Below are 21,116 nucleotides of genomic sequence, written 5' to 3'. Positions count from 1 at the left end.
TTCAGCACCATTTGTTGAAGATGCTCTCTTTTTTCCATTGAATGGTTTTGGCTTCTTTGTCAAATATCGAGTATTCATAGGTGTGTGGGTTTATTTCTGGGTCTTCTATGCGGTTCCATTGATCCTCCTTTCTGTTTTTATGCCAATACCATGCAGTTTTTATTATTGTTGCCCTGTACTACAGCTTGAGATAAGGGATAGAGATACCTCTAGATGATCTGTTGTTGTACAGGATTGTTTTGGAGATTCTGGGTTTTTGTTTCTCCATATGAAGCTGAGAATCTTTTTTTCAAGGTCTGTAAAGAATTGAGTTGGTATTTTGATGGGAATTGCATTGAATCTGTAGATTGCTTTTGGCAGGATGGCCATTTTCACAATGCTAATCTTACCAATCCAGGAGCACGGGAGATCTTTCCATCTTCTGATATCTTCCTCGATTTCTTTCTTCAGAGACTTGAAGTTTTTCTCAAACAGGTCTTTCACTTGCTTGGTTAGAGTCACACCAAGGTAATTTATGTTATTAGTGGCTATTGTGAAGTGTGTTGTTTCCCTAATTTCTTTCTCAGCCTTTTTGTCTTTGGTATACAGGAGGGCTTCTGATTTTTTTGAGTTGATTTTGATTCCTGCCACTTTGCTGAATGTGTTTATCAGCTGAAGGAGTCCTCTGGTTGAATTTTTGCGGTCTCTCAGGTATACTATCATATCATCTGCGAATAGTGACACTTTGACCTCTTCCTTTCTGATTTGTATCCCATTGATCTCCTTTAGTTGTCTTACTGTTCTGGCTAGGACTTCAAGTACTATGTCGAAGAGATATGGAGACAATGGGCAGCCTTGTCTTGTCCCTGATTTCAGTGGGATTGATTTAAGTTTCTCTCCATTGAGTCTGATATTGGCTATAGGCTTGCTGTATAGTGCCTTTACTATGTTTAGGTATGTGCCTTGTATCCCTGATCTCTCCAAGACTTTAAAAATGAATGGGTGTTGGACTTTGTCAAATGCTTTTTCGGCATCTAAGGAGATGATCATGTGGTTTTTCTCCTTTAATTTGTTTATGTGGTGGATTACATTGATGGATTTCCATATGTTGAACCACCCTTGCATGCCTGGGATGAAGCCTACTTGGTCATGGTGGATGATATCTTTGATGTGTTCTTGGATTCGGTTTACAAGTATTTTATTGAGTATTTTTGCATCAATGTTCATAAGAGAGATAGGTCTGAAGTTCTCTTTTTTGTTGGATCTTTGTGTGGTTTAGGTATCAAGGTGACTGTGGCTTCATAGAATGAGTTTGATGGTGTTCCTTCTGTTTCTATTTTGTGGAATAGTTTGAGGAGAATTGGTGTTAGCACTTCTTTGAAAGTCTTGTAGAATTCTGCGCTGAAGCCATCTGGCCCAGGGCTTTTTTTGGAGGGGAGACTGTTAATGACTGCTTCAATTTCCTTGGTAGATATAGGGCTATTCAGTCTTTCTACCTGATCTTGACTTAATTTTGGTAGATGGAATATGTCAAGAAAATTATGCATTTCATTTAGATTTTCAAATTTTTTGGCATATAGGCTTTTGTAGTATGACCTAATAATTGTTTGGATTTCCTCAGTGTCTGTAGTTATGTCCCCATTTTCATTTATGATTTTGCTGATTTGGATAGCTTCTCTCTGCTTTTTAGTTTGGCTAAGGGTTTGTCTATCTTGTTGATTTTCTCAAAGAACCAGCTTTTTGTTTCATTGATTCTTTGAATAGTTTTATTTATTTCTAATTGTTTGATTTCAGCCCTGTGTTTGATTATTTCCAGCTGTCTGCTCCTCTTGGGTGTATCTACTTCTTTTTTTTCTAGGGTTTTCAGTTGGGCCATTAAGCTGTTTTTATATGATGTTACGAATTTCTTCTTGCAGGCACTTAGTGCTATAAATTTTCCTCTGAGCACTGCTTTCCATGTGTCCCATAAATTTGGGTATGTTGTGCCTTCATTCTCATTGAATTCTAGGAAGTCTTTAATTTCTTTCTTTATTTCTTCCTTAACCCAGCTGTCATTGAGTAGTAAGTTGTTCAGTTTCCATGTGTGTGTCTGCTTTTTGTTATTTCTGGTGTTGTTGAGGTCCAGCTTTAGTCCATGGTGGTCAGATATAATACAAGGAATTCTTTCAATCCTTTTGTATCTGTTGAGGCTTGCTTTGTGCCCACTATATGGTCTATTTTGGAGGTGCTGAAAAGAAGGTGTACTCTTTTGAGTTTGGGTGAAAATATCTGTAGATGTCTATTAGGTCCATTTGATTTAGGGATTCTGTGAGTGCTTTTATTTCCCTATTTGGTGTCTGTCTAGTTGATCTGTCTCTTGATGAGAGTGGAGTGTTGAAATATCCCACTATTAAGGTATTAGGATCACTGTATGATTTAAGCTTTAATAATGTTTCATTTACGAATGTAGGTGCTCTTTCATTTGGGGCATAGATATTCAAGATTGTGATGTCCTCTTGGTGGATTTTTCCTTTGATGAGAATATAGTGGCCCTCCTTAACTTTTTTGATTAACTTTGGATGGAAGTCTATTTTATTAGATATTAGGATGGCTACTCCAGCTTGTTTTCTGGAACCATTTGCTTGAAAAACATTTTTCCAGCCCTTTACTCTGAGGTAGTGTTTATCTTTGTTGCATAGGTACGTTTCTTGGATGCAACAGAATGTTGGGTGATCCTGTTCCCGCAACCATTCTGTTAGCCTGTGTCATTTTATTGGTGAGTTGAGACCATTAATATTGATAGATAATATTGACCAGTGACCAATGCATGTTAGTTCCTTTTGTAATGGAGTCGGTGATCTTACCCTGTTTCATTGCTTGTTTTCTTTTCATTTTTGTTGGGATATTATCTGTATGCCCTGTTTTCTTGGGTAAAGTTGTTTTCGTTTGATTGGAGTTTTCCTTCTAATATCTTCTGTAGGGTTGGTTTGCTGTGTAGATATTGCGTAAATTTAGTTTTGTCATGGAATATTTTGTTTTCTCCATCTATGTTGATTGAAAGCTTTGCAGGGTATAGTAGTCTGGGTTGACATTTGTGATCTCTTAGAGTCTTCATGATACTTGCCCAGGCCCTTCTGGCTTTCATAGTTTCTGATGAGAAGTCCAGTGTGATTCTGATAGGTCTACCTTCATATGTTACTTGGCCTTTTTCCCTTGCTGCTTATAATATCTTTTCTTTGTTCTGTAGTTTTAGTGTTTTGACTATGATGTGACGTGATGTGTTTCTTTTCTGGTCTAGTCTATTTTGGGTTCTGTATGGACATCTCTTTCTTTAAGTTGGGTAAATTTGCTTCTATGATTTTCTTGAAAATATTTTCTGGACCTTTGGGTCTGGAGTCTTCTTTTTAATCAATTCCTATTATTCTTAGATTTTGTCTTTTCATAGCGTCCTTGATTTCTTGGATATTTTGTGATTGGAACTTTTCTGATTTTACTTTTTCTTTGAGAGAAGTATCAATTTCTGCAAGTGTGTCTTCAGCTCCAGAGATTCTCTCTTCCATCTCTTGTATTCTGTTGGTGATGCTTACTTTTGTGGTTCCTGATCTTTTCTCCAAGTTCTCCAGCTCAAGGGTTTTCTCAGTTTGTGTGTTTTTTATTGATTCTAATTCTGTTTTCATGCCTTGCACCATTTCTTTCATCTGTTTGAATGTGGAGTCCTGTCTCTCTACGATGGTCTTTATTTCTTTGTTCATTTCCTTTTTATATGCCACTAATTTTATCTGTACTTGTGCCTCTATTTGTTTGGCTATGTTTGCTTGTGTTTCTGTAAGGATTTTGTCCATTTCTTCTTTTTTTACCTCCAATTGACTGGCCAACTCTTTGAAAGATTTGTTCATTTCCTCCTTATGAGCCTCAAATAATTGAGCAAGCATGGCTTTAAGGTCATTTTCCTGTGCTTCTGATGAATTGAAGTATCCATCAATTTTGGGGTTTGCTGGTGAAGTCATGATGTCCTGATTTATGTTGGAAGTGTTCTTTCGCCTACCCCTGGCCATTCACTTATCTGAAACCTTCCCTGTTTGTTTTTGGATTCTGCAGATCAGACTGGTACTGTCTCTCTCTGGCATCTGGAGAGTTCTTCAGGATACTGAGAAAGGTTCCGTGTCCTCAGCGTGTGCTGAGGACTAGCTGTACCTGTGGGAGAATAGTACGCAGGAGCAAACGGGGCAAATGCAGGCGTGTGTGTGTGTGTGTGTGTGTTTGTGTGTGTGTGTAAGTGTGCGTGGACATATGTCCCGAGGGACAGAGTGATGAATAATGTTGAACCCTTGATTGTGTGGGAGAGGCTCTGCACTGTATATGTTGCAGGCGCTAGTGATAATCGCAACACAATTTCTGGCATTAACTGCCTTAACTCCTCAATTTGGCCCACAGAGCACGAACTTCAATGTCCCAAGTGCCCCTCTGTTTCCCAAAGTGGGTATGTGGGTGGGAGGGGGTTCGATGCCTGGCTTCTGTTTAGAAGGATCCAGGATCTGGGCATCTGCAGATTCTCAAGGGTGCACTCTGCCAGGTCACTTGGCAGAGATCGGGGTATCTGGGTTCTCTGTTCTCTGGTTTGGCCCTGCTTCTTTGATGTGCCCCGCCAGCTCTGTGCTGCTGTCACTGCCAGGTTATGAGGTCCTGATGCAGCGTCAGTGATCTCGATCCTGAGGAGCCAGTATGGCATCTAGCAGACTCGGGCCCTGGGAGGATGGTGCAGTCGCCACGCAGATCTGGGACTCTGAGATGGGTACTGCTGGTATTTGCGGCTGCAGCCCCCAGGCAGATAAGTCTTCCCCAAACAAGTCCCAGGGTGATCTGAGACCAAAGTTTTCACCTCCTGCGATGTTCCCTGTTGTTTAGAAAGCCTCACTGTTGTTTTCCTGGGTTCAGAGGTCCTTCCACTCACTAACTCAGACATTTAGCTCTTCCACAGCTCAGAAACTGTGTGTGCTAGTTGCCATCTTGGCTCTGCCCCCCCTTCTTTCATAAGATCTCTGCATTCTGCCCAAAGTTTGGCTATGAGTCTCAGCATCTTCTACAATACCCTGATGGTAGAATCCTATATTCTTCTATTTTCGATGTTTATCCTGTTTATCCTTCTGAATGAGGATTGAGCCTCTTCCCTAGGGCCCTTGTTTACCTGCTTCTCTTTCTTGGTGGCTGTTTATGGCTCTTCCTTTTTACCTCTTCTTCTGTGCTGTGATATCATGGTCTGTGTCAGGTGTTCATTCAGGCTCTGTCCACAACACCCTGAGATTTATTTCTGGCAGGTCATTTTTTGATGCATGCTAAATGAAATGGAGGCAAACAATGGACACGATCTGTCTAATTTTGACGCAGTCATTCCTTTTTGTTACCTACCAGAATATATAAAAATGACTGCCATTCAGTAAATGGGGTATAATTAAGTTTGTGTTGTGTACTTATAATCACTTATATATTACATACTTGTAGGGGTGAGTAATACAGTTCATCCACTGAAATGCTTACCCTGTACATGTGAGAACCGAGTTCAGTTCCTGCTACCAACACAAACGCAATGAGACATGGTAGCACACTGAGATGGCAGTGCCAAGGAAGGAAGAGCAAAGCGGTTCTGCAGTTTGCTGGCTTGCAGCATAGTGTCCTCACTGACTTCTCTGTCGATGATCTGATGTCTCAAAAAACTGAAATGTCAGGCTCCTGAGGAATGACATCAGTGGTTCTTGTTTGGCTTCCATATATTTAAACATGAAATGCCTTTATTTAGTTAAAACATTTTACTCTTGACCTCATTTAGTCCATAATTGTGTAAGAAATTTATAACAAAAATACATATCTGCCTCAAATGTCCTTTAGTGTTAATTAAAATATATCTAAAAACTGACCTTTTTTAAATGTGTGGAGTTGTCATATGACATAAGAAAATTATCTGAAAATGGTTCTGTGTGGTTTCTTTTTAATTTATATTATTATTATTATTATTATTATTATTATTATTATTATTATTATTATTTACAATTTATTCATTTTGTATTTCAGTTGTAGCCCCCTCCTACATCTCCTGGTCCCATCCTCTCTCCTTCTCCCCCTCATCCCTCTTCCCTAGTCCACTGATATGTGAAGTCCTTCTTCCCTACTGTCTGACACTAGTTTATCAGGCCCTATCAGAACTGCCTGGACCCTCTTTCTCTGTGGGGTGGCTAGGTGGCCCCACCATGAGGAAGTGATCAAAGAGCAGGCAATTCCATTCATGTCAGAAACTGTCTCTTCTGTTACTAGGGAACCCATATGGAGACTGAGAAGTCTATGGGCTACATCGAGGCAGGAGTTCCTTTCTATGTATGGTCTTAGGTCAGTGCATCAATCTCTGCAGCCCCCCGGGCCCTGTTTACATTATTTTATTTTACTTTTTGGTTTTGTTGGTCTCCTTGTGTGGCTCCTGTCCCCTGTAGGTCCTTTTATATCCCTTTTATATCCCTTTTATATCCTTATATATCCATAATACTGTGTGCTCTGTCCAAAGTTTGGCTGTGAGTCTCTACATCTGCTTCGATACCCTGCTGGTTGGTGTCTTTTAGGGGACATCTGTGGTTATTGACTTCAGTTCTGTTTCCCCTCTTCTACTATTTCCAGTGTCTATCCTGTTTTCCTTTCTGAATGAGAATTAAGAATCTTCCCTTGGATCCTTCTTGTTTAGCTTCATGTCTGTAGATTTTAGTATGTTTGTATTCTATTATATGGTTAATATTCACTTATAAATAAGTTTATACCATGCATGTCTCTCTGTTTCTGGGATACCTCGACACAGGATGATCTTTTCTAGTTCCACCCATTTGCCTGGAAATTTCATTATTTCCTTCTTTTTAATTGCTGAGTAGTATTCCACTGTGTAAATGTACCACAATTTCTGCATCCATTCCTCAACTGAGGGAGATCTGGGTTGTTTCCAGCTTCTGTCTACTATGAGTAAAGCTGCTATGAACATAGTTGTCAAATGGTTGAGTATCTCTCAGATATATGCCCAGGACTATTATAGCTGGATTTTGAGGCAGCACTAATCCCAGTTGTTTGAGAAAGCACAGATTGATTTCCAAAGTGGCTGTTCAAGTTTACATTCCCACCAGCAATGGAAGAGGGTTTGCCTTTCTCTACATCCTCTCCAGCATGTGTTGTCATTTGAGTTTTGATCTTAGCCACTCTCATAGGTGTGAGATGGAATCTCAGAGTCATTTTGATTTGTATTTCTCTGATGACTGAGGACATTGAGCATTTCTTTAAATGTTTCTCTGCCATTTTATATTCCTCTGTTGAGAATTCTGTTTAGCTCTGTACCCCATTTTTTAGTTGGTTTATCTGGTTTGTTGGTGTTTTATTTCTTGAGTTCTTTATATGTGTCTCATATTAATTAGCCCTCTGTCAAATGTAGGGTTGGTGATGATCTTTTCCCAGTCTGTAGGATGCCATTTTGTTCTGATGACAGTATCCTTTGCTTTACAGAAGCTTTTCCAATTTATTGATTGTTGATCTTAGAGCCTATGCTCTTGATATTCTGTTCAGGAAGTAGTATCCTGTGCCAATGAGTTCAAGGTACTTCTCTACTCTTTTTTTCTTAACAGATTTAGTTTGTCTCATTTTATGTTGAAGTCTTTGATCCACTTGGACTTGAATTTTGTGTAGGGTGATGAATATGGATTTATTTACATTTTTCCACATGAAGACCTCTAGTTAGACCAGCACTATTTGTTGAAGATGCCCCCCCTCTTATTGCAGAATATATCCCCTGGATTTCAATTACTCAGCTAATATCCAACCAAATTCACTATAGATTACTCTACTATTACAATTAAAAGTAGATAAATTAAAACTTCTAGAAACAAATTACTGCCACTATTAACAAAAGTAACTGGACACAAAATGTATTTAAGAATTATATTTCACTTTCACTGTGATAATGTCTTTAAATGTTATATGTCTTTAAATTGTTATATTAAGATAACATTTTCATATTTTATAGGCTTGAATCAAAGGAGCCATTTCTGTCTGTTGGGTGAGTATATATTTAAATTTGGGTGTTTTAAATTAAATTTAGCAGGGCAACATAAATGATATTTCTAGTCATCTTGCATCATTTTTAAAATTGTTGCTTGTCACATCCTGAAAGAAAATGCTACCTTTGTTCTGTAAAGATTTAACTGAAATGCTTCTGACTTCATGCATTCAGCTAACTGCTGCATAAAGTGCCCTCTATCTCCTTTAACGTTGTGCAAGGTATGATGAATATTCTTTTTTCCACCCAGGAAAGAGAAGCTCAAATTGATTTTGGAAATTCCTCTAATCCAGAGATTTATCATTCTTTAGCTTTGTACCTATTTTGTATATGTATACTACAGTAGGTGTTTATTTTCCCTCCTGAGGTTCTCTCTATATTCTTCTTAACCTCTATATACTGTGCTTTCTTTTCTTCACTGCACTGTATTCCTCTCAACTTCCCACACTAACAGCTTCTAAGAAAGCTGTTAACTCTTAAGGTAGATAATGCTGAGGTAATGGTTGCCTTTCATGAGATACTCTATCAGCAATGTTGCATGTTGTAGTAATAATATAGTATTGGTAAGCAGAATCATATACTATTCTTAGGCTGTTAGAGCTAAGAATAAGTTGTGTTGCATCTTTTCTGGTGTGTTGAATAATCCTTTGTTTATTTATGCAAATATCCTATAAAGGGATTGCAAATACTCAGTATTATGATGGATGTATTAAGATGTAGAAAACTGTTGTCATGTCATAAATAATTCAGAAAAAAGTCACATTGCTGCAGCCACTGTGCTCATGCTTAGTAATCAGACACCTGTGATGGGAATAAATTTTTAAAAACTCAGATCAGCTTTAATTTTTTAAATCACTTTGTTCACAGTTCTAGACTATTCCCATTATGCACTGAACAACATGGCTCCAAATTCTCTTCCACTCATCAAAGTTTTTCAGTGAGCCTTTCACCTCTTGAAAATCAAAACAATTGTCAGGGAAGGTGAAAAATGAAGCAGATGTATTTTATTAGAGAACTTCATGAAAAATAAAAGACCAAGTTGGTCGGATGATTTATATAAAAAAAATCATTGCAGATTACTTTGGTCCTGCTTTGATCAGCCCCTATTGTTAAAAATCTCTGTAACCACAAGGAAATCTTATTTAAATGCTTACTTGTCTGTCCTCCAGTCAAGAGTGCTGAAATAACTTTGCTTCATGCCTGACTTAATAACGTGTCTTTGCAGCCTTTTCTGCTCTCATTACTTTTAGATGGATCCATCTTTTTATTGTACACCTGTCTTGAACAAAGGCAGATCCTAAGTAATCTTTATTTTAAGCTTATCAAGAGTTTAGAGCTCAATATTTCAGCAAGGAGACCCAACTATACCTAATAAGCATATTGTGTAACTCAGCAAGTGCATAAGAAGGGACTATTAGTATGACACTGTGTGTTTCTGTTTTCTTCATATGTCTTAAAAGTAAAATGTTTCTGCTGATTGGATGTTGCTCTTTATAGATAAATATCTCCATTGTAATGATAATTATTTTAAATAATATTGTCCTAAAGTATACATGTAACTCTTTTCTGCCTCTATTTAATAAGATCTCATAAACACAAGATACTTGTAAACCTAACAGATACAAGAAAGTCTCTAAAAAACAAATTCAGGTTAATGAATTAATGCACAGTCACAAAATGAAGCAAATAAATGCATGTCTACAGTTGATAAGTTGGTTGACACATTGGTATGCAATATTGAATTTGCCTCACATGTATTTACTTTGCTTTCAATAAAACCCATGTGAATCATGTTAGCCAAAAAAAAAAAAAAAAAAAAAAAAAATCCCAAATGTTGCATACTTTAATTCATCATCTATCATTATGTAAAAGTTTTCAATATATATTCAAAAATGTATCCTTGGCTCTCTTAAGTTCAGCTAGTTACTGCTAGCTGCATTCACTTAGACAATTTCTTAAACTTTCAACATCAGGTTCTCATTGGCAAACTGAAGGTTAAGGAAGATATTTGGATTGAGCAGTTTATATTATTCTTGGCATGTATGAATTGTTCACAAATGTCAGCTTTTTTATAATTTTCAGATATATATGACAAGTTCTCTTAAAAAAGTCAATCATTTATCACTGCATAACTCAGAGTATAACATGTGTGTGTGTGGATGTGTGTGTGTGTGTATATATATTTATTTATTTATATGTATATATATATATATATATATATATATATGTTAGTATGTTTTGTGGAATGTATACAATTTACCTTTGTTCATTCAAATGCAGATTTCTCTACCTCACTATCTGGTTTCAAGGCAGACACTGCATTGTGATGTTTATTCTAAGCATCACCTGTCTCAAGTTTTTGTAAACATGCCACCATTTGTTCTCTGTATTGCCAACAGAACAACCAGCCAATGCTGCACAATGGAGAGAATAGGGTAGGATATCCTGGTCTGGAGAGGAGGAGAAAAAAGTGAGTGGGAGGACTCAAATTGGGCAGATCAGCAGGAGAGGACTTGGAACCACCAGGAGAGATGAACCTGATATAAGATATGATTAAAAGCAAGCATAATGTGAGAAATCTGAAGGGGAGGAAACTATATGGACTTGGAGGTTTAGGATAGAGTAACTATTGCCCAGCATTGTTCTCTGGGTTAATTAAATAAATCCTAGTCTCTGTGTGGTGATTTGGGTATACTGCCAGTTTAGGAATAACAGTTTAACTAAAAGATAAATCAATATTAAACACACACACACACATAAATTGAATGACACGGGCATTCCTAAAAGACTTTTATTATGAGGCACTGTATTAAATGATGAGTTTTTCCATCAGTATCTTTATTTTGAACATGATTATTAGATGGATAAAGTTTTCGATTTCACTGTGTCAGAATATTTTCTGAAACTCTGAGCCATCTCTTCAGTCAGAATAATTTCTAATGCTCTGGAGAATCCAAAAGTTATGGTGACATATATCGGAAAATATGCTATTATTATGCATTTTTCAGCTTGGTTGGAAAACATGAAACAATGCATCAAGGATAGAAATATAAGTGTTTTTGTATCTATCCCTTTCATATCATAAGCTGTATGAGTGAGCTGATCAAAGTCTGGACCTCTGTGTCCCATAGGATGCATGAGAGCTGTTTTACTAAGTCTAAACAGCAGGGCCAAATGATATTTGGGTAGGAGAACTCATTCTACCAAAATTGTTCACAGGAAGCCAAGAGCTAAGTTTTCATTAAATGATGCTCTTTGAAAAATAGCTCCATATTAGAACTCAGTTTAACCATGAAATTCTTATTGAGTCCAGGAATATTATTCCAAGTGTAATAGACAACCTTAATCTATACATTTATGTTTTGTGATACTATTAGCTGCATATTTTAAGAATACAAACTCTGTGAATTGATTCTCTTGATCTGAGTGCCTTCTTGGTGTTTCTTAGATAACTTGGAAAACTGATTTAGCTCTTCTATGAATCTGTTTTTCATCCTATGGCAGTCTATAATCCATATAATTATGGTCAATAAGATCTACATCACATGCTTAGAAAAATATTTGACAAAATAGTAAATAGGAAGTAAATACCAATTTCTATTAATATTTTGTGAAATGATCAGTGAAGTTATCAGTCTTTCCCCCAAGAGGTAAGTTTCACTGAATTATAGCCTAATGGCCAACTGTCAGGCAAAGTGAATGGAATTTTAGGTAAGGAATGGGAAATAGCAAGAGCTGGAGAGGACAGGAACTCCACAAGGAGAGCAACAGAAGAAGAAAATTTGAACACAGGGAACTTCCCAGAGACTCATACTCCAACCAAGGACTATTCATGGAGATAATCCAGAACCCCTGCACAGATGTAGCCCATGGCAGTTCAGTTTCCAAGTGGATTACATAGTAATGGGAAGAGGGACTGCCTCTGACATAATCTGATTGGCCTGCTCTTTGATCACCTCCCCTTGAGGGGGGAGCAGTCTTACCAGGCCTCAGAAGATGACAATGCAGCCACTTCTGATGAGAACTGATAGTCTAAGATCAGAAAGAAGGAGAGGAAGACCTCCCCTATCAGTGGACTTGGGGAGTGGCATGCATGCAGAAAGGGGAGGAATGGTGGGATCGGGAGGGGAGGAGGGACGGGTTTATGGGGGGTACAAAATGAATAAAGTGTAATTAATAATAATAATTAAAAAAGAAAAAAAAAGAAATTCTAAGTGATAAAATCTAAGTTTGTGACTATTACAGAGAGGCAGTGAGGGGAAGAGAAGTTCATCCAAGAATGAAATTAGCATAGGGTTATTCAGTGACTGTTCATAGTGTGTGTAGAGCCTCTGAGGGACTGTAGTAAAGAAAAAACAAAACATCATCATAAAGAGATGAAGACAGAACAAGTATATCAGATTTTTAGATAGTGTAGAGTGTCATTAAACCCTTTATAAAAGAAACACAGACAGCAGGATACTGCTGATTTCAGGTTTTTATCAAGGATCAGCCTAATGTAAAAGTAGAATTATACAAATGTATGCTAATCATTTAATAATTAAGAAGTTTTATTAATTTTGGTATTTAAAACGTTGAGCAGAGGATTAGGACATTTTTTTTAAGGCACAAATGAAAGCTACATTCATGTTTAAGGAGAGATAAGCTTTTAGTACAGTTGTATTAAGAATGGCATTCATGGAAGAAAACACTGGGTAGGTGGCAGCAGACAGACGTTATTGTGCTAATACCAGATATATTAGCAAGCTTGAAAGGTTCATACAAAGACAGGAGAAACCAAAGGTTAGCAGAAATTATTGGACCCACTGTACTGTGAATGATCACAGGCCTTCCTTTTTGTTTCAGCTGAAGAGTAACATTACCTAAAGGAAGTTGTCATAGAATCACTTAGTTCTTATTACAATACTTTAGAGATGGCCTGAAAATGTAAGGTAGAAATGAATGGTATAACAGTTAAAATGCCTGTTGCAATTATTTACTTTGAGTTTATCAGAATAAGTAAAGGTCAAAGGTTTTTTCTTGGTTGGCCTCTATTGGCCTGTGGTAACAGTCTAAGCTATGATCTAGGGTCACTATAGATACTGAGAAAATGTTAAGATATTCTCCTTAAGTTTTAAACATGACCATTTAGAATTACTGATGGGCAACTCAATCCTTGTCTTTTGAAAGGTGTGTGGTTGTAATTTTCTATACATCTCCAAGGAAAACTGGAGTGAAGAGATAAAGCCAATTTTCTTCTCCTAAAAAAAAAATCCATTTTTGTTGTTTTATAGACTCAAACAACACTACCACAAAATTAATGATTTCTTTAGCAACTGCACTGGCTTCATTTTTTCCAAGACCCTCCGGGCTACTTCTCTGGAGAGTACACAAAGTTTCTGCAGCGCTATTTTTGTCATCTAAAGCAGTTGTGCTTTCAGGCCTGATGCTCCAACTGTAATTTTAATTTATCAACCTGCCACTCAGTGAAATGCTGTAAAAACATTTGAAAGCTTAAACCCATCATTTATTTCTGCACCTGTCAATGACACTCTTCTGTACTTGTCAAAATCATTTAAACTGCACCATGATGGCATATAAAATATTACCAATAAATTGGGCAATCAATCATGTATGTGCATATTGTGACAGAAGTGTCTTGAAAACATAAGCCCCTGGACCCTTTTTTAAGTTGCAGTAACTCATTACTCTTCAGTAATAAAACACAGTAGAGTCATCTTAAAGAATCTTCTTGAGTGTCTACAAATAAAAAATATTGTAGGCTACAGAGAAGCTGATTGTGAGTGAAATGGCTTTTATTTCTTTGGTGGAAATTTCTCCTCAGGGAAAAGGAAATAATTGCAGATTATAGCAGGAAGGAAAATAGTTACATGGAGAGAGTAAAATGTATAGGATCATTAAACAGATTTATTTAAGTTCTTTCAGTAAACGAAGCAGTGGTGTACTATTTTATAGATGTTGATATTTCAAAACAGTATTGTCAACATTTCCACTACTGTTTAATTTGTTCATATAATAAAACGTCACATTAACCCAAATGTCATAATGTATATTACTTTCTCCTTGAGAATCTCTTGAGAATTGTTATATATCATACAAAACTTCTTCCTCACAAAAATCCAGATAAGATTGTTGTTCATCATTGGGAGACAGAGAGAAGCTATTCAATAACAAAAATCCACTCAGACTACCAAGTCAGCCAGTGAATTATATGCTATATTGTCAGAACTGTAAACATAAATAACATTGGACAAATAATCTAACTTAATTTCTGAATTCCAGTTGGTAGCAGTTTTTACCAGATAAGAACTTTAAAAGAATACAGCTAATGAGACGTTCTTTAAAGTCTGTGGAGGTCTAGGGGTGCTTTGTCCCATACAATTATAAATCAATTCACAATTTATTGACATGAAATTCTCATGCATAAAAAGAATGCATATTTAAAATGCATAAGATCTTACTCTTGAGAACCAATTAAGTAGTGTTATGGAATCAAGTTTAAAACATTCGGAGCATTTTTTTTTTATAAATTCAGATGAATTTATAACCATTGTTTTGCTACTGCTACCAGTACTCTGTCTTGGGTTGTCTTGAGTGGGTTTGGTTTTGAGCTGCTTTACTTTTGTTTTTCTCAGTACTGCAAATTGAGCTCATAGTCTTTCAATGTTCTTCCCATGAGCTTTCCCTCCAGCCCCTAATCATGAGCTTTTTAAATAGTAGGCCACATTAGAAATGGTAGTGTTACTAATGATAGAGATATTGTATATAAATAAATTTATTTTGATATTATATATAGAAATAATACATGGAGAAAATGGTCCTTTTGAAAAATAAAATCTTATTTTCACATATTTTCTATAAAATATTCATTCACAGGGAGATAAAGTGAGAAATAAATATGATTTTATTCACTTATCTACCTTCAACTCATGCTAAAGGAAAGAAAAATAGTAAAGCTTACTGGAAAACATAATCTTCCTCCTGCTTTCAGAACAACATAGAATGCACTTATAACCAAATATCTAGCTGAATCCTACCTGATTACATAAATCCTTTCTCAGCAACATAAGTAGCACTCACTGAACAGGGACAGAGAAGGTCGGTTGTTCTTTTCTTTCGGTAGCATTGGCATAGATAAAATGACATAGATAAAATGCCTGACATTACTCTTCTGTTGTAACACTGAGCTGTTGAGATGTGGTAATAATCATGAAAACAGAGATCTGCAGTTTCAGGACATGAAGCCTATCCTGGGGTTTCTGTGAAGGAATAGGTAATTTCTTGGATTAAAGTTCTATGCAGTCTTCTGGTCTCCATAGGCATCATAAATGTCTAACTGGTCCTGTTAATCATTCAGGAAAACAATCACATATTGGAAGGTAATGATTGTTTTTTGTTTGTTGGTTGGTTTTGTATTATTAATTTTTATTTTTTATATTAATCACAAGTTATTTACTTTGTATCCTAGATGTAGCCCCCTCCCTCATTCCCTCCTAATCCCACTTTTCCTCCTTCATCTCTTCCCTGCCCCTTTCTAATTCCACTCCTAGGGGAGGTCCTCCTCCCCTTCCATCTGACCCTAGCTTATTAGGTATCTTCAGGAGTGGCTGCCATGTCCTCCCTGTGGCCTAGCAAGACTGTTCCTCCCTCAGGGAGGAGGGGAAGTAAAGGAGCCAGCCATTGAGTTCATGTTAAAAATAGTTCCTGTTCTCCTTACTAGGGAAACCCACTTGGTTACTGAGCTACCATGGGCTACATCCGAGCAGAGGTTCTAGGTTATATCCTTACATGGTCCTTGGTTGGAGAAACAGTCTCATCGAGGGCCCCTGTGCCCTGATAAATTTTATCCTTGTGGAGCTCCTGTCCTCTCTAGGTAATGACTGATTTTAAAGGCATTATGAGTCACATATTTTCACTATAAAATTGTTAAGAAAATGTTAGAACCTCATTTCCAAATGATATTTTACTCATTCCACAAAAAAAGACTGATCTTTCATCAATCTGAAGGCATGACCTTTTCAGTATTTTTAATGACATTTTCTTTTTCCTTTTTTAATTTTTAATTTTTTAAATTACAGTTTATTAACTGTGTAACCCAGCTGTAGCTCCCTCCTTCATTCCCTCCCAATCCTGCCCTCCCTCCCTCATCTCCTCCCATGTCCCTCTCCAAGTCCACTGATAGGGGAGGTCCTCCTCACCTTCCATCTGACCCTAGCTTATCAGGCCTCATCAGAACTGGCTGCATTGTCTTCCTCTGTGGTCTGGTAAGTCCACTCCCTTCTTATGGGGAGGTGATCAAAGAGCCAGCCACTGAGTTCATGTTAGAGACAGCCCCTCTTCCCATTACTAGGGAACCCACTTGAACAGTGAGCTGCCATGGGCTACATCTGTGCTGGGGTTCTAGGTTATCTCCATGCATGGTCCTTGGTTGGAGTATCAGTCTCAGAAAAGAGCCCTGGGCCCAGATTTCTTGATTCTTTTGTTCTCCTTGTAGAAGTCGTGTCCTTTCCAGGTCTTTATATCTCCCTGTTCTTCCATGAGATTCTGTGTACTCTGCCCAAAGTTTGGCTATGAGTCTCAGCAGACATTTTCAAAGTACAGAAATACCTTTTTATTCAAAAGATTTTCTGCTGAATTCTCTAGAACAAATTAGCTATTCCTGCACAACCTACAGCTGCCAAATGTTATCCAAACCCAAAGACCACTTGTTTCTCCAGAACTTCTTAGGACACACACATGAACAGAAGGGCTTGGGGAGAACACTCATCAATTGAGTTTTGGCAGGTTCTCACTGAGGTAGATAGTAAAATAGAAGGTTAGACATTCACAGAAACCTTCTTGTTTTCTTGGATGAAATTTTTATTAGATCTCATTCAAAACATGTATATATAATATGCCTGTGAGTTAATGCACACATGGAAAACTCTTAACTACAATTTCTCCTTAGTACCAATAAGAAGAATGTAAAAGATGAAACACTTGATAACATATTCTTTCCAGATCCTGGCTAAATTATCATATCATGCAGGCTAAAGTATTCCAATGAAGTGTGTTATAGCTCGCTTAGTTACTACAAATCTTGAAAGGCATTTTAAAAGTGAGCCATTCTAGGAAATCACTTTAAAGGAAATCTGTAACTCATGAGCCTGGATTGTCCATATCAGTCTCAGGAGGTTTGAGGAAGGCTAAGTACTCCAGCTGCTAACGGAAGGCTGCCAAGACACAGATAAGAAAATATTCCATAAAACAAAGTAACTCTTCCTGTTTCTGTTTCTGTTTCTTTAGCGGTCATTGTGGGTTTATAGCTCAAGAGAAACGACATGATAGTGTTGCTGGCTTTTGTGCAAGGAACAGGCGTCCAATTTCATTAAGGGTGTCAATTAACTGTTTAATGGGCACTGAGTGTGTTAAAATGTTACGTAGTGGCAATAGGAACTGCTGACACCAATCCAGGAGAAGGAATTGTTTTCTGTTTATACATGGAGCTTTATATCCATATTGCAAAGATCAGAATTTAAAGCTCTTATTTCAGTAGAATTTAATGGAGAATGTAGACATTTCTGTTAACAATATCAGAAGAATGATACTAAAATATACTTAAATAAGTACTACTATGTTCTCCTTTCTATAGTTCATATTATTTTTGAAAGAGTCAAAATTATTTAACACATAAATCTCCAAAGTACAAACCTTTGAAAATAAGAAGTGCTTGAAAATAAGAAGTGGTCATTTTCATGCCATTTCATCCATGCATGTGTGTGTATGTTTGTGTATGTATTGTACGTGTAGATACATTTTCACATATGCATGTTTTAGCACGTGTTTGGGCCTCCATGCACACAAGTCTGTGCACATATGAAGGTTTGTAGGTTGATGTATAAACTATCTTCCACTGCTGTTCCATTTTCTTCACCTAGGTAGAGTTCATTTGTCACCTTGGCTGGTCTTGTTGGCCAGTGTGATCTAGTGATCCCTTGTCTCTGATCTGAGACCAGCAGTACAGGCAGTCTGCCATGCCCACCAGGAATTTATTGCGTTTTGATAAGCTTCGGAAAATTTGTCCTCTACCACAATAAGCACTTCATTTCATTCTAATTGAATGTCTTTGACAGACTCTTGATCTAAATTTCAGAATAACATTTATTAATGCCAAAATCTTCTGAAGTTATGTTGGTCAGAGTGAAGCAAATTGAGAAAAACCTGCACAGAGACACAGCGTTAGTAGAAGGTGGATAATGTATTAGTTAAAAAGAAAAAAAATACATGTGCAAGGAAAGAAACAGCCAGTATGTCGTAAGAGTTTCATACTGCATACAACCCTCTTTGTTCAAGGCATATTGTTTTTATGTCACATTATGTTATGTCACCTTAATTGGAACATTAAGGGTTATTTGCATAACATTAGATTTTTGCTTCATTTTTGTAATAACACAGGCTTTTTCATGTAAGCTCTGTCCCATGTAGCTCTACACACAACATCATTTATTCCATGTCTCATTAGCATCTTTACTCTTTATCCAAGGATGAAAATTCCATTGTTATAAGGAGCCACAGTTCACCTTCAGTCATTCTTTAATGCCTCTGTTGGTGACCCAGGGGCCTTGTTCAAGCTTTCCTATTTGCTCACTTGCTCATTTTATATGCTAATTTCATAAAGCTCTTCTTATTAGGATCTTCATAACCTCATTCTCTGTCTTTATAATCCTGTTTCAATAAAATATTACTTAGTAACTCCTGAAAGAGAGCTAATAAAGAGTTGTGAAACTGCAATGGACCACAAAGCCAGGAAATTTTACTCTCTATTCTGGATATAGACATTGGCACCAATTGTATGGTCAAAAGGAAACTTACAGGAAATACTGAATGGAAAAGGCTGAAAAATGAACACCTGAAGTAAGCTGGAAAGTGTTGGCAGAATTCCAGCTTGTTCCATTCTTCCTTGATTCCTCCTACACCTCTTGTTTCCCTGACTCTTTTCTGCCAACTTTTTTTCTCTTTTTATTTTTTCTCCACTTCTTGACTTGTTTCTTCTCCAATTCATTTTACTCCTAACCCTGTCTTTTCGTCCATTCTCTTATTCTTCCTTGGTCTTGCTTCACTTGTTCACTTGGAGTTGCTTACAAGAAGAATTTTTTTTTTAATCGCACTGGAAGCCACAATAATTACTAACTCTCCAGCCCACCCTCCTGTTTCACAGTCATGTGCAAAAGTCAAGCATTAATATAATAAACCACAGAAAAACAAGGAAAGGAAAACAAAACAACCAAAAATACAACAAAAGCCCAAAACTAAAACATTTTAAAAAATTTAAAAAAGAGGAACTTTATTTTAACACTAGACCAGAAATGTAACTGGCCTGATAAAAGTAAAGATATTTCAGAGATACATATGTGTGACCTTCCATTTGACTGTCAGGCCACTGGAACAATGGTCCTAAGGAACAGTAATTTTGTCAGAATACTATTGGTTGGGGAGGAAAAAGCTAACCAGAGGATGAACCTGCTTAGGAATAAAATTACACTTGGTTCTGACACTTGTCAGAACTTTTTGAAAGAAAGTTTTAGATTCTGGAATAGGAATGGAAAATATTGAACTGTTTGTTAAGTGCTAGGAACCACACTGAAATGTAACACTCCAACTACCCTAATTTAATGTTACAGTTTTGTTTATCTGGTAAATAAGAAATATACAATACTGGTACAGTACTTTAAGTATATATTTTATTTTTCAAACACCTAATTAGCAACTTTTGGTACATGTTCGAAGGGGAGGCTTGTTTTTTCCAAGCCTCTCTGTTTTCCAATCCTAAACCAGTGAGTTATAACCTTGATTGTGTACTTCTTTCTTTGGAAAAAAAAATGCATTATTGGCTCACTCTTTGAATTCAGGACTAACACAACTCACATGTGAAGAAAGCACATCATGTGTGCCTTTCTTCTTAAGGTACCTCAACCAGACCCACAAAGCACTAGTCTTCTGGCCATTTTAGCACACACGTGCGCGCGCGCGCGCACGTACACACACACACACACACACACACACACACACACACACACATCGCAGTCCAAGTGCACAAAATTCTAAACAAACCAAAAGCAACCATGGTCTAAAGCAGGGAGCAGAATGTCTCCTTTTATCAACAAATGCTGGGATCATGGCTATCAGATAACTCAGAAGCTTTGAGAGTTTTTTACACGGGTGATGGTTAAGGGAGCCATGCCATTATTGATTTGGCCATTATAAATCATTTTCAATTTACAAGAAGGAATCCAAAAAATAGTAAAGATTCAAATTATTTCCAAAACCTAATGATTCATAACCATTGTCTGAGAACTCTCTAGAGGCTTTCTTACACAATCACTGAGCTAACACAACAAAAGCATAAAATGGATGCAAGTGCTCTTGTGGAAAAAAAAGCCAGATAGGCTTTGTAAGAGACTCAAAGGGAGTCCCTACAACTTAGCAGGTCCATGGAAACCCATGAACTTCAGTGTTAAGTAAGCAATTGTAAAACAAGGAAATTTAACCATTGCACAGCTGAAAATTACATTCATGACACTATAACTTCTAAAAGCTGACAACAAAAATGTAGAGAATTAACAAGTGAAAACCATGAAAGCATAGGAAGAATTTCTTAGTATGTGTAAACAAACTCAATTCTGGATCTCAATGAGAATTCATCCCTCTGAATATTTTTAATTCTACAAAACAAAGTAATATTACAAAGGAAGTTTCTTCTCTTAATGCAGTAATTCTCAAAGGAAAGCAATTGCAAGGAAAAGTAGGTCATAATGAAAATTCAAAGCCAATACAATGCTCATTGCTAGCATTTAAGGGAAGGTTTGAGGCTGCAAGTGGAAAAGGCAGCAAATAATGATAAGGACCTATTTAGGGAAAACTTGATAAATGGAGCCTGAACAAAAGAACCAAAAGTAAAACCAAAAAAAAAAAAAAAAAAAAAAGAGGAGAAAGAAGAAAAACCCAACCTGCTACCACTACCACCATTACCAGCAGCAACAACAAAAATGAGAAGGACGAGAAGAAGAAGAAGAAGAAGAAGAAGAAGAAGAAGAAGAAGAAGAAG

At 36.9% G+C, this 21,116-nt stretch overlaps 1 protein-coding gene across 7 annotated transcripts in view; it reads left to right on the top strand.

The window, feature by feature from the left end:
- Ralyl (RALY RNA binding protein like) overlaps positions 1 to 21,116 on the top strand; it is a 776,281-nt gene that overhangs the window by 627,932 nt on the left and 127,233 nt on the right. For all 7 annotated transcript variants that reach the window (XM_055603255.1, XM_055603250.1, XM_055603251.1 and 4 more), the window contains one exon: positions 8,000 to 8,032. In XM_055603255.1, the coding sequence (XP_055459230.1) occupies positions 8,000 to 8,032 (33 nt within the window). The remainder of the gene's footprint in view (positions 1 to 7,999; positions 8,033 to 21,116) is intronic.

The sequence above is a fragment of the Psammomys obesus genome, unplaced genomic scaffold, assembly GCF_907164565.1.
Source record: "Psammomys obesus unplaced genomic scaffold, mPsaObe1.curated_primary_1811, whole genome shotgun sequence".
NCBI lineage: Eukaryota > Metazoa > Chordata > Mammalia > Rodentia > Muridae > Psammomys > Psammomys obesus.
This window is presented reverse-complemented; position numbering and strand designations above follow the sequence as displayed.